Below are 13,648 nucleotides of genomic sequence, written 5' to 3'. Positions count from 1 at the left end.
AAAACCTTTACTTTTTTTTTTTATCAAATACGGTCAATTTTCTCTTTTATTATTATTATTGAATGGATCGAATATATCTTATGGAACTTTTCTTTTACGATCATCGTTTCGTGTTGTTCTTTTGAAATTTGGATCACTACTGCAGTCCCAACATCGATCACAATTGTCAATTTCACAACATTATTCACTTCAAGAAATGAGATTATTTTACTTGATCATCAAAATCTGTGATTTTCCATCCACCATTATTAAAATTTACAACATTCCCTTCAAGGAATGTTGTTGCTATATATATAGTTAACTGATATTTATAATTTTTTTTTCAATCAATAACTCGTTAATCATTTCATTCAGCCACGAGAAGACATTAAATAAGTGCATAATACTTTCAAAACATTCCTCTCGACATGTGCATATCTAAAGTGCAGAAATACATCTCTTCTCTAACATATTGATTTAAAATTTTAGAGAATCGGCCTCAAGCACATCAATTTATAATAACGAGCATTAAGAAGAATATAATTGTGTTTCTAATGTGTATTTCAACGTCAAATCAAACATTGATGATATATAAATAGTTAGATTGTAATATATATATATATATTAGGGTTTATATAGTATGGAAAAACTAGGGTATAGAGTTGGAAATAGAGAAGGAAAAGGATGGGGATGTGGAAATTATATATCCATCAACCAACCTCAACAACCAAATTAAGTTTGTTATATAGTTGGGACCAAGATGAGATTAATTATAATTGGAACCGAAAAGATTTGTATATAGTAAAAATGATAGATAACAAAAAAGAATAGTAAAGGGCTATGTGAAGTCACTTTCATACAGCCTTTCCATCCTTTACCATATTTATTTCTGTTTATACATTTTTGCTTATGCATGATTTTGTAATTTCCATCCCCTCACCACAACCCTCTTGCCGCTATGCATTTAATATTAGAGTCCAATCCCATCCACATCTTATATTCATATCAAAGTCCTAAAACAATATACATTATATTCACTCTTTCCATTCATTTTCAAATTATTGAAAATAATTTCTTAACAATTAATTCTTTTTTAACACTTTCTTTTAAAATAAGTTTAAAATTAAAACACTTATCCTACCTCTTTTTCTAAGTGTTTTTTTGTTTGTAAAATGAATTAATTTTCAATCTCATTTTTTTAAAAATGTATTATAAAAAGCTACCAAATACCTTTGAAATGATTTTTCTCGTGCAAATTGAAACATTTTAATCTAGTGACTTACCAGACAAAATTTCATAATCATGCATTACAAATATAATTAAGCATCTCTTTACGATAGAATTTTATGTTCTAAAACTCGTAGATAGTACTAAATGTAATTTATTGACCGTTATTAACAAAATGTTATATTATTACAATTTCAATTTCAATAAGTGTTTTTTATTATTTTATTAATTTTTTCTTAATAACCCTAAATTCAATAAACTAACATTCTATATAATTAAGTTTTTCTTACAAGTCCAAGACTGTACGTAGAGACATACGAATATCAATGTTTAAAATATTAGGTTGTTTCTATTGTAGAACTTCTGATTTAAAAGAAAAAATCATCTACTCTTTAAGTTGAGTCGATTCCTAAAAAAAGTGTGGTTTCCCAAGCCTCGTTACTCAAAGTTTTCAATGTGTGTGAGTTTCTGTTCTTCTCTTTAAATTAAAATTTAATTTCAAAGCATGTTTAATTTTAATTAATTAATACAATAGGTTCTCTATATTTAATATTTTGCCAATGTATGAGTGTTTGCTCGAAGTTTTCGAAGAAACGTGTTTCATGGAGCTCATGAACTTGTGTTGATGTTTTATTTATGTTGATTTGATACGATGTGATTCAATCTCTAGTGCTTAATTCTTTGATTATCTCTTGGTTGAATGCGTGTATGCTTGATGTATGGAAGCAAAACGTGTGATGTTCTTAAAGTGGTAGTCTTGCGACATTCTGAATGGCGCGTGATCCTCTGGCTGACAATCTCACCAATTTGTAAATTTGTCTTATAGGGATTCATATCATCTAGTATCTTTTCATTCATCGCCCTAGTCGGTGAACGTAGCTAAATCTCCACGTTAAGATAAGAAAAACTACGATATAGTCCTTATTTCCACATAATTTGCTATGCATTATATTATTCCATTTTTATCACAACATTACTTTATTATTCTTCGTAAAAAACTATAATAACTTGAATGTTCTAGTGTGCAACTCGATCCAAACATAAATTGCAAATTTAAGAAGCTCTCTGGTTAAATTTGTAATCGGGCTAAAACTCAATCCATGGTGATCTCTTTAAAACAATAACCTAATAGCAAGACTTAAATAGTCTCCCGATAGAAAAACCTAATATGTAAAAAGACAACATTGCCCCTACTTAAAATGTTATAACAACGATAACATTGAAGAAAAATGTTTGATTTATAAATGATATTTGGTATTTACATCAAAGTTAATTACATATGATATTTGGTATTTATATCATATTTGATTTATATATGTAAAAAGACAACATTTGCCCCTACTTAATTACATCAAAGTTATTAAATGGAATTTAATTAATAATATGATATTTGGTCAGTTTATATCATCATTGTTCTTCTTTAGTACTAAATTATTTATATAATAATATGGTTAATTTTTACTTATTTTTGTATTTGATAAAACTAAAATGATGATTTTATTTATTTATTTTATACATCAAGATCAATCAAACCCATCCTCAAGCTTGCTCTCCTAACAAGTATCTCATCCTTGAATTTAGTTAGAAAAGAATACAAACCTAAACTTTATATACATCACACAAGAAATAACTTAATTAAGTAGCATACACCATTCCAAAATAATGAAATTTTGCAATATCAAACATGAACTTGTTCAAACTTACAGAAAAGGAAAAACGAAAAGGACAAGCCATTAACCATTCTGAAACAAACATATTGCCACAAATCGATCTTCAAGTGTCAAAATATAAAAAAGGGAGAGGGAATGAAGGGAACAACTCCAATATTATTATATTCTCCTCTCCAATACTGACAAAAGTAAATAAACTTTTAAGGCATGCATGTCCTAAAATACCTCTCTTAAAAGATGCACAATTCTTCATGAACATCATATATCAGAGTAAAAAACTGTCTATATTCAAAAAGCTTTGTACTATCACATTGAAAACAAATAAAGAATGAAAGAGAAGACTCACATTTCAAGGCGTTGTTGTATGAAAGTAATTTATGCACAATCTTTTTACTTTACTGTGGCTGTGTACAAACAAAAGAATATGCCTTTTCTTTTGTTCTTTCCTTATATTGGAACTGTGAGTTGTCAAAAAGAATATATACACACAAGTCTTTAGTGTGGTTTTTGAACCTGAGATAAAGAATAAAGAAGACCAAAGAGTTGTGGTGATGGAAAAAGGGAGATGCTGCGAGATGATATCAATCAATCATCAATGTTTTAGGACAGAAAATGTAAATGCCAAGGGAGAGAAAAGAAACTCAGAAAGGGGAGTAGTTGTGATACACTTTGCAACTTTGTTTCTCTCAGAGGCTTTTTATTCAGAAGATTGAATGCAAAGAGATTTTATTATGTACAGTTGTAAAAGACTTGAACAAAGAAAAGGTATTTACTATGTAATCTCCTTCCAAACTATATCTTAATTTTCAAATTTATTCTCTAATAAATGTCTTCCTCTCTATCCTGATTTGTTGCTGAATAATTTGTTCTATCACCTCTGAACTCCTCCTCTAGCTACTTTCCTTTGTCCCTTATCATTTTAAAAATGACAATTTAGTAATAGAACCATGGATGAAGCCTAAGCCAAGTTTGTTCTTCTCGGTTAATCCTAACTTTATGGCTTGACTACTCCAAGATGTGTAGTTCATCTCGGTGAGAAAATTCGATACAAGAACAATGCTTGTATTATACAAATGATTGGAATGTTGTTCAAGAGCTGAAGAATTATTCGCCCTTTGGTTAGCCTAAGAAGAGGAGGGGTTGGTGTTAATTTGGATCATTTGTCATCTCAGTAGGATTTCAGGACCTGCCATGGAAGGAAGTCGGAAGGGTTGCAACTCTTTAAGTGGAAGAGAGATTTTTTAATATCTCATACCATATTAAGATCCGCAAGAGTAATAATTTAACTTGAAATTTGGGCTATAAATAGGCAATGATCAGAACACACCTATATATTACATGTGAATGAAACCACTAAATACAGAAAGAATAACAAATAAAGTAGTAAAGCATGACTACATATATATCCCATTGGCCCATTATTAGGCCACTATATATATCATCTACTTAATTAGGGGGCACTGCTCTAAAATTAGTCCACTATTATAAATTAATTAAAATTTAAAACTAGCTAACTTGTGATAAGAAAATTTAGAAATGGTTAAATTGAAGCTATACTCATCATAATAAGATGTCAAACAACCACCGTCATTTAGAAACTCATAAATCCTCAAATTCCTTGATCTGTTCACCACAATCCCCGCTAGACCTGAGGTACCTATTCAGACGGATCAACAAGCAAATACAAATCCAACTATGACTCAAGTAATTAAAGGGTTCTGAGAGGGGTGAGAAGTCCTCAGGGAGACACAGACATTCAAAGTCCTATAAACGTCGTCTTAAATCATAACTGACTGGTGCTCGAAAGGATTTGTGGAGACTAACTGACATAGTCTTAAAGCTATCTGATATCATCCATTGCCAACATATCAAATAATTGGTGGAAATCAAGCAAACACTAGAAGAAAACTACCCTACAATGACAATTATATATCTCAAAAAATGAATGGAAGAAAAAAAACTGTCACGAAATATAAAATTTCGCGTTTTTGGCGGGAAAAGACGGAATTTTTCGGAAAACACTTTTCGTGACAGTTATTAACTGTCATAAAATGTTAGGGTTAAAATTTTTTTCTTTTTTCCTTTTCTTTTCTTTTTCCTTTTTCTTTCTTTTCCCTATTTCCTTCTTCCTCCCCGTGCGTCCTTCCCCTTCTCCCCAGCCGCAACCGCCGCGCCTCTTCTCCTTCCTCCCGTACGCCGCGACGACTCCACCGTCTCCTTCTCCTTTCCTTCTCTTTTCTCTTTTCCTTCCGCCGTTCCCTTCCGTCTTTCTTTCCGCCGCAGCCCAGCCGCCCCATCCTTCCCCTTCTCTCCGTTCGCGAAGCAAAACCGCCACCGACCGACCTCCATTCCTCTTCTCCTTCCCGTTCGCAGCCCCGCCGCAAACCGTCGCCTCCCTTCCCTTCCATTTTCTTCTTCCGTCCGCAGCCCTGCCGCAAACCGCCGCGTCTCCCCTACTGAAGCCGAGCGCCGCGACCCTTCTCCTCTTCTCTTCAGTTCGCAAAGCAGCCGTACGCGTCCAGATCTGCCGCCGTCCAGATCTGCACCGCAAGACCGCGTCGTTGCCCTTCCGCCGCTGCCCGGTCCAGATTTGCGTCGCCGTGCACAGCCTCACCGCCGCTGAAACCGTTTCCGCGTCTTGTTCTGTTTCCGTCGAAGCCGAGCCACCGTGTGAAGCAGTAACCGCCACGTCCGCCGCTCACAACCGCCGTCCACCGATCCCTTCTCCTCCGTTGTCTGCCACTGCCGCGCGACTCTCCGGCCGTCTGTATACGGTCTCTCCGTCGCACGTCGTCTCTTCGCAAAGCTACTGCTCGATTTCTTTCGCAAAACACTAAATGAAAAATGCAATTATATCAAAGTTGATGTCCTAAAGAAGAAAAAGTAAAAGAGAAAAAGGGATTTGGGGGCGAAACTTCGGGACGGGGACAGAGGGCCTGAGAAAAATGGCGGCAAGGCAGAAAGCGGTGGCGACGCTGCCTAATCTAATTAGAACCCTTAAAAATGATCGCCGGAAGCCTGGTTTCAGCCAGCCTCTTCCGTCGTTGAGACGTGCCTTTTCACTTTACGATCAGATCAATCTCATCGACAATGTCCCTGAAGATCAGCTTCGTTTTCAACGGTACTGCCCTAACTTCTCCTTTTTGTCTTTTGCATCGATTTCTTTCCTCAATTTTATATCTTTGACTCTTTTATGCGGGGATTTAAGGTATACTGAGACGGGGTTCACTGTGAATGGAGTGGATTATGAGGGCAGCTTGCTTTGTGTTGGGAATTTGTTGATGTCTTGGACTCCTAAGAAATTTTCGGAAATTACGTCTGATAGGTTTGCTTTGCATTTCTTGTTCCTAACTTACAATACTCAATTTACTTCCTTTGTTCTTTTTGGTGATTGAAATGTTTTTTTTTTTTTTTTTTTTGCAGCTTATCTATCTTCCAGATTGTGCGCCCTATTCCAGGTAAAATCTGTTGTGTTCGGAAAATGTGTTGAATTATTGGGCATTGTTGAAGTAGTTTTAATACGAGTGTCTAAAGATACCTAGATTTGACGTTTCTATTGAAATGTGTTTATTACTAAAGGACGTCTGTGATTTTCCTTGGCAATTGGTGCCCAAATGTTATATGGTAAGTTGTATTGTCCTGTCAGATTATTGAGGTGAAGTGCAAGCTGGCCCGCGACTGTGGACGAGTAAGGTTCTTGGACTAGTTTTTCTGTGCTTGAGCATGAGCAAGACTTTAACTTTATCATTCCTTTCCTTCTTTCAATACTGTAACATGTGGGGTAAGATTTTCACGTCTGCCTTAGACGAGGATATCTTGTGAGATAGTGCAGGTTGTGGCCTAATTGTTTCCTTTGAAGTATCCCACAATACAACCATGCCTTAGTTTTGCTGTTTAAATAATTAGATTTTTGATAATTTGACTCGTGTACCTAGTTAAAAATGTAGACGGATCTGAAGCTTTTAAACAGGAAGATGATGAGGATTTTTTTTTCTTCACTCTTTCTCGTTTTTTTCTTCCTTCTCTCTCTTTCGGCTGATAAGCAAGTCTACCCTCCATATACCTTTCTTTGGCACTCCGGACCGGTCTTAATACTCCATCCAGCTAGGTGATAGCTTCTAACCTCTGTCGATATTCACACCTTCCCGATCCCGATACTCTCTCTATTTTGATTATGCTAGAAGAGGGAAGAGGACCAAATGAGATATTTACATTAGCTAGCTAATGTTGTAAGGGACGTGTAATATGTTATAGAGGAGATGGGAGAATGAATCTAGAATTTGTAAATTTGTTATTGAGAAAGGGAGGAATAACATAATTAGAGTGGACTCGTAATATTTATCAATTAAAAGCTTCTTGAATATGTGAAAGATTTGCACTTTTCAGCCATTGAATGAATTACCCAAGACCTAAACTCTTGTTTCTTTATTCTTTCTCTGATTCTGAGATGAGGATGTCAAGTGTACGTTTCTGTTAACAAGGTTTATGGTTTTCTTTCTTAGGCATTCTTCTAGAATCTGACATGAGAGATTACTTCCATTTAAAGTTGAATGCATAAGCTAGCCTGTAAACCAAATATTCTGTTTATTTTCGAGCTCTGCCGTCATCATCTTAGTGCCGTGTATTGTTCATATTTGCTCTTTGCTAGCACATTTTTGTTGATTTCTACTGTCAACTGATTAATTTTCTTAATTTTAATTTTTTTTAAATCTTTCTTATTGTCAGAAATTCTAATACTTGGCTGTGGGAGATATACTGAACCAGTAAATCCTGAATTGAGGCAGTTCATTCGTTCCACTGGCATGAAGTTGGAAGCTGTAGACACGGTACTTTTGGTTTGAAATTATGTTGTTTGTCGAATTTGTCTTGATCCATAAGATAATTACTTTTCATGCATCTGAAAATCAAGATTTTGAGCTATCTTATGGGTCTGTGACTATTGGTGGGAAACAGTATATTCTTTGTTTAGGATAAGAAAATAGGTGGGAAAACATCCACCAACCATAATAGCCTCGTCAAAAGAGATTGTAGTGGGTTACTGTATTGTCTAGTTTGTGATAAGATAAATTAACGTGTCATCAATTCACCAGTAACATCCTCTTTTCCTTACAATCCCTTGATCAGATGGGTATTAAAGACTTTTTAGTGTAGGATATTAAAAACCACATGTTTCTTCATCAATAAAAAGAAAAGAAAAAAAAACCAACCCACATGATGTAGTGGAAATAGGATCTGAATTATAGGTGATATTTGAGAATGATGTTAAGTTCAACTGTTCAAGAACTATCTTTAGAGCCATATGTCAACTTTTGCTTAAGAAAGAAACAAGTGGGTTGTTGTTGAGTAAATTACCAATTACAATGATCAACCGGGGACTTGCTAGTTTAAACAGTGGGCTGTTTGGAATCTCGAATGGTCTCATTTTGTCTAAATTTAACTAGTTTTTGACACGATGGATAATTTGTTACTGTAGATCAAGTAGTTATCTGCACTCTCTCTTTCTCTCAAGGCAAATCATCCATGTCCAGCAATTCTCTTCATATCCTATGTATTTCCGTACACTACAAACCTAATCGATATTTGATATTTGAAAAATGAGGGTACTTCAGATATAGGGCAGAATTATGCACTCTACTTGGGAAGAGGGCTGTCTCTTCTTGTACAACTACTTTTCACTTAACCTTTAACCTCAGACCTTGGGGAGGTTGAGAGTACATGTATAGACCAGTTGACCTATGTTCGAGTTGGCATGTTTATCCTTAACAAAGCTTTGTTATTTGCAGAGAAATGCGACATCAACTTATAATATCCTAAATGAGGAGGGTAGAATTGTAGCTGCAGCGCTTCTGCCTTATGGAGTTTCTTCATGACCCACCGCCCAGAGCCAGACTCGGTTGTTGTTATGGATGCCTCTAAATGGTTCAGAGGTTGGTTGAGGTATGATTTACATGCTTTCTTCACAGGTGATCTTTCACAAATTCATATATGGTTATGAGAATATAAAGGATCGTGTAACATCTCATAAGTAATCGCTTAATAACTTTACATGATTGTCTAGACACAATAAACAATTGCTGATACATTACACGATTGTATAGACTTGTTGCACGATCATTTAAAGTTGGTATGTGATTATTTATGTTTTTTTACATGATCGTTTATACTTGTTACATGATCGTTTATACTTGTTACATGATCGTTTATACTTGTTACACGATCGTTTATGTGTTATATGTATTTCTTTAAAAAAGAAGACTTTTAATTTCAAAATCATACTAAGAATACCAACATGTCTTCGAAAGATGCCAACCAACGATGGAAACGACGGTGAAGAAGGAGGTGATGAGGATGGAGACACACCGGGATATAAATCGATGGATCCAATGTTTGTTGCAACCTTGTTAGAGGTTGAAGTGTTGACAATTAGAGAACTGGAACATTAAATTGAAGCCAAATATTCAATTTCTCTTTGGGTATAAAATATACTTTTCACACGTTCCCACACACATGAACAACTTGGGTTAAATTGTTTGCAACAATTAATTAAAACGTGAGTCGTATTCATAGTATTACCCGTTGATAGGATCGTGCAAATTAAATTACTCAATTCTAAGCTAAAACGAGTCCAAACAAAGCAAAACAAAAAATTATGGATTTTGTTCACCCAAATTTTATAAATCCCCATTTCTTTGTATTTTCTTCGTAATTCATCTTCCTCTTTAAATCCTAAATACATCCATTTTTTGTAAATTTCTTTCCAAATTCATCAATAAAATTTCTCTCATTCATTCTTTGAAGATGTCTTTTTTGTTAACCTTTTTCTTGATGCTACTACAAGAACAATGAAGAACTAAAAAAGGTACTTCTCTTAGGAACGAGTTTGTAGTTTAATATTTCTTAAGAGTTTATGTTTTAATTGCATTTCAATTTCAAATATTTACTTGGCTTTCTTTACATTTCATTCCAAGATTTCATCAACCTTTTTCAAATTAGAATTTTCTCTTCAGTAAAAGATATTGTTTTAGATTATTACTTGAACATGATTTACGTGTATGTCCACCACACATTGTCGAAGATTATATATATAACTTAACAATAATTAATTATTAAAATAAAAAGTTAAACCATAACTAAATCACTAACACTAACAAACGCCAACACACAACTTCTATCTGTATCTTTTAACCCCTCTGCTCTCTTACTGCTTCCTTCATACCTTCCTTTTAGTATTGTGATTCATTAATATTGTGTTTTCCCACTATTTCTTGTATATCAGTTTCAACTAAATTGTGTTATGATTTGTTCCCAAGTGTGTATATATATATATATACACACTTATTGGTACCAGATTAATCAATCATAACTTTCTATAACATATTATTGTATGGTATCAAGATAATATTTTTGCATGTTTTTTCTTCGTATATTTGGTCTTCCATTCCTGCGTTTCTTGGCCTTCTGGATCCTTAACTCTGTATCCACAGAAATTGCTGCTAGAGTTGTGTAGAATGGTTCAGTTTAAGGACGATAATGTTTGGGATGAGTTACATGGTAGATCCAATTTGTTACCCTCAAGGTAATATGTCTGTTGAAACCTATTGGGAGAATCAGCAGCTCCCTAGCTATATGCTCTCATTGTGGCATTAAAGGATCGGACATACAGTAGATCGATGGATGTTATAACTAAGAAGCATGGTTATTCACCTGGATATATCTAAGCCGAGATCTTCAAATATTGGAAATGCATCCAATGATGGTTCTAAATCTGCTGCAAACAATGCTATTATTTCTTCCTAAATCATTCGCCAGATTTTTTCTCCAGTCTTAACTCTGACCATTAGTGCCACAATGATGAACATGCACAGTTCCCATCTTCGGGCTGCAAAATAAAAAACCAATAATATATATTACTATAGCCACACCCATCACTCACGCTACAAGTATTTACTCGGCTTCCTCTACTGAATCACAACATGATTGTTGGATAGCATTTGTCGAAATCCTTATGCTTTCAAAATTTTGGATTCTGCATATAACATGTTTGGTTACTCTGCCAAATGGTTGTTGTTGCATTTCTATCGTTTATTGGAGATGTTGTGATCATCACTGATTCCTTGTTACTCCGTGATGTGTTATTCGTCTCACAGTTCTCCTTTATTTAACCTTGTCTCTGTGTGTTGTTTACTTCAACATGGTGATATTTTTGTTGATTTTTTCTACTAATCAGTGCATCATACAGGATATTTCCCAATTGAAGACACGATTGGCAAGGCTAATTGATTCCAAATTCGTACCCGTTGCAGCTGCTTGTTCTATTTCTGCATGCTGGTGTTTGGCATCAACCAAGCGTTTAGGCCACTGTTAGGTGTGCAAAAATTAACAAGTTTGTCACTGAAAACTTTGTTTGACCCATTTGTTCTATTTCCATTGGACTCATTGGCTTCCCTAGATCATTCTTTCCTACCACACACAAGGAAAAGGGAATTGATGCATAAGTACGACTATCTTCCGAGTTTTAACCTAGCACTTTTACCAAACACCCCAACTTAGCTCTTGTTCGTCCCAAAGCGAAGAAAGAAGCAGACTTGAAATCAAGCATCAAATAAAGAAACTCATTCATTCATCATTAGGGTAAGTACCAAAACTTAAGTTTTAACAGTCTTCTTCTTCTTAAAAAAAAACAAACTTTTATCATTAGGGCAAGCTTGCAATCATTTAAACATTCCAAGGAGAAAATACTCAATAGTTACGCATAAGTGGATGCCCTTTCGAGATGACAACAAAAGCACAAGTATAACTACCATTTTCTAAGGATCAAAGATTCAATATGACTTAGATGAGATGACAAGATTTTTTTTAATAAATGCTCTCAAAATCATGAGTGCTATCTTTTCCTACTTTAAGATGATGCAAAAGCTAAAACAAAAAATGTGTATCATCAACCATGCATTCAAGTATAATTTAATTTTTGACATGTGCCTTTTGGTTGAGCTTCACATTTAAGAGCTTTATTTTCCTTTTCTTTAATTCTCCTTGGTATTTTTCTTTAGTCGTTGGTCTATGCTTTTCGTTTTACATTTGTGATTGTGTGACAAATTCACCCTATCCATACACTCTACACCCTACACGTATTAAGTTATTTCTAAAACATGCATGATCTAGCCCTATGCCAACCACATATTTTTAATGTAATTGGTAATATAATATAGCATATGAAATTATTATTAATTACGAGGCTTAGCTTTAGGACTTAGGCAAAAATTTCAACAATCTCCCACTTGGGTTAAAGTCTGTGAGGGACATGCATCTTATGGCATACTTTATATCCAATGTTGGTTGAATCTTCAATTATAATCAACCATATTACAAACAATTTGAACATAGAAAAAAACTTCCCAAAACCAACAGTAAGAAATCACATGTATCAAAATCAAAATCTCTACTATAATCAAACAGGGTACAAAAAAGTAAACATGCACGATAGACATCTTAAGATAATAAATCTCGACACAAACGAAGACGATAATCTAAGCTAATAAATAAGAAATTCTCAATCAAGGTAACAATCAATTATTCATTGTAACCTTACCCTAGGCAACTTCAAAATAAACCCCAATTGTTCACATTTATTATATCAAACTGTCAAAATTTTAGCTCAAATGGACAATTTGAGCTCTAAAAAATTAAAAACATCCTTGTATGGATTAGTAAATAAAAGCTTTATTTAAAAAAGAACAAAGCATTTATTTACTAATTTGAATCGGGTTAATTTTCATAAATGTAATAAAACACTAAAATATTTAAGACTTTGTGTAACAAAAATAGAACGGCCATCAAGCCGGTAAAATATTTTCATAAATTTTTATATTTGTCCTTGATACTGCAGATGATTTGTCCATTCTCTTTCTTCTTCTTATTTGCGATTTATTCATTTTTTTCTTTCTTTCTTCATCTCCTCTTTAATTACTTTCTTCCAACTTCTCTTTTAGAATATCAAAATCGTTTAAATATCATTTTGATATGATCTAAACGATTGCTTACCTAGTCAATACGATCGTTTAGCGTGATCAACACGATCATTTAAATTTTAAAGTCATTTTTCCATCGTTTAAAAAGAACTACACGATCATCTAAACAATTATATGGATATGATTTAAACGATCGCTTACCATAGTCTAACACGATAGATTTACGTGGTTAACACGACTGTTTATATTTGAAACATTTTTTCATCGTAAAAGAAACTACACGATCATATTGATACTATCTATACGATTGTGTATCATGATCGTTTTAAAAAAGAATTATACATGCGCATGTGGTCAATTAATCGTTGTGTGGTCAATTAATCTGTTGACTGAGATATTTTTTGTATTTTTTATTGTAGACTCGTGAGTTTTTTCAGTTTTCAAAATTGTTATACTCTGTTGTTATATTTTTTAAAAACCCTTTTAAACAGTGTACCGTTGTATTGAGATGAGGGTTGTTTTCGGATCAACCCAAAAGATTCAACATGGACATTTTTTTTTTTCAAAAGTATATATTTTATGGATATTTTTGTAAAATGAACGGATGAATATTGCATCCACCTCAACATTTTAAAAGAGACAACACGTGCGGTGAAAAAGGTGAAAAAAGAGCAAAACAAAATATCATTTATTGGATCCACCAATCATGAGGAAGTGGGGACATCAATTTGTGATTCAAATGGAGAAAAGAGAAAAACTATCTTTAATTGAAGTCCACAAACCCATTCTCGGCTCCAACCCCTC

General features: G+C 34.0%; 1 protein-coding gene and 1 long non-coding RNA gene across 4 annotated transcripts; both read left to right on the top strand.

The window, feature by feature from the left end:
• Positions 1–3,311: 3,311 nt before the first annotated feature.
• Positions 3,312–10,996, top strand: LOC116404415. The gene is made up of 2 exons (XR_004217265.1): positions 3,312–3,641; positions 10,361–10,996. It is a non-coding gene; the product is annotated as an uncharacterized LOC116404415 (long non-coding RNA).
• Positions 3,694–11,848, top strand: LOC116404414 (NADH dehydrogenase [ubiquinone] 1 alpha subcomplex assembly factor 3-like). Of its 3 annotated transcripts, none has more exons than XR_004217263.1 (6): positions 3,695–5,997; positions 6,085–6,201; positions 6,300–6,334; positions 7,602–7,702; positions 8,660–8,813; positions 11,116–11,848. XR_004217263.1 is itself a non-coding variant. In XM_031886785.1 (5 exons), exons 1-5 carry the CDS (start codon positions 5,822–5,824, stop codon positions 8,744–8,746), a joined length of 516 nt encoding a protein of 171 aa, XP_031742645.1. In that variant the 5' UTR covers positions 3,694–5,821; the 3' UTR covers positions 8,747–9,025. The 3 variants fall into 3 exon arrangements, 1 of the variants encoding a protein (XP_031742645.1); XR_004217264.1 differs by lacking the exon at positions 11,116–11,848 and adding an exon at positions 9,179–9,338 and having other exon boundaries at positions 5,787–5,997; XM_031886785.1 differs by lacking the exon at positions 11,116–11,848 and having other exon boundaries at positions 3,694–5,997; positions 8,660–9,025.
• Positions 11,849–13,648: the final 1,800 nt, after the last annotated feature.

This window comes from Cucumis sativus, chromosome 6 (genome assembly GCF_000004075.3).
Source record: "Cucumis sativus cultivar 9930 chromosome 6, Cucumber_9930_V3, whole genome shotgun sequence".
Lineage (NCBI taxonomy): Eukaryota > Viridiplantae > Streptophyta > Magnoliopsida > Cucurbitales > Cucurbitaceae > Cucumis > Cucumis sativus.
The sequence above is the reverse complement of the archived record's forward strand: the minus strand, read 5'-3'. Positions and strand labels throughout refer to the sequence as shown.

Coding starts and splice junctions, on each gene's coding strand:
- LOC116404414 (XM_031886785.1), top strand. CDS start 5,822: ATGGCGGCAAGGCAGAAAGCGGTGGCGACGCTGCCTAATCTAATTAGA. Junction 5,998..6,084: donor GATCAGCTTCGTTTTCAACG/GTACTGCCCTAA, acceptor CGGGGATTTAAG/GTATACTGAGACGGGGTTCA. Junction 6,335..7,601: donor GATTGTGCGCCCTATTCCAG/GTAAAATCTGTT, acceptor TCTTATTGTCAG/AAATTCTAATACTTGGCTGT.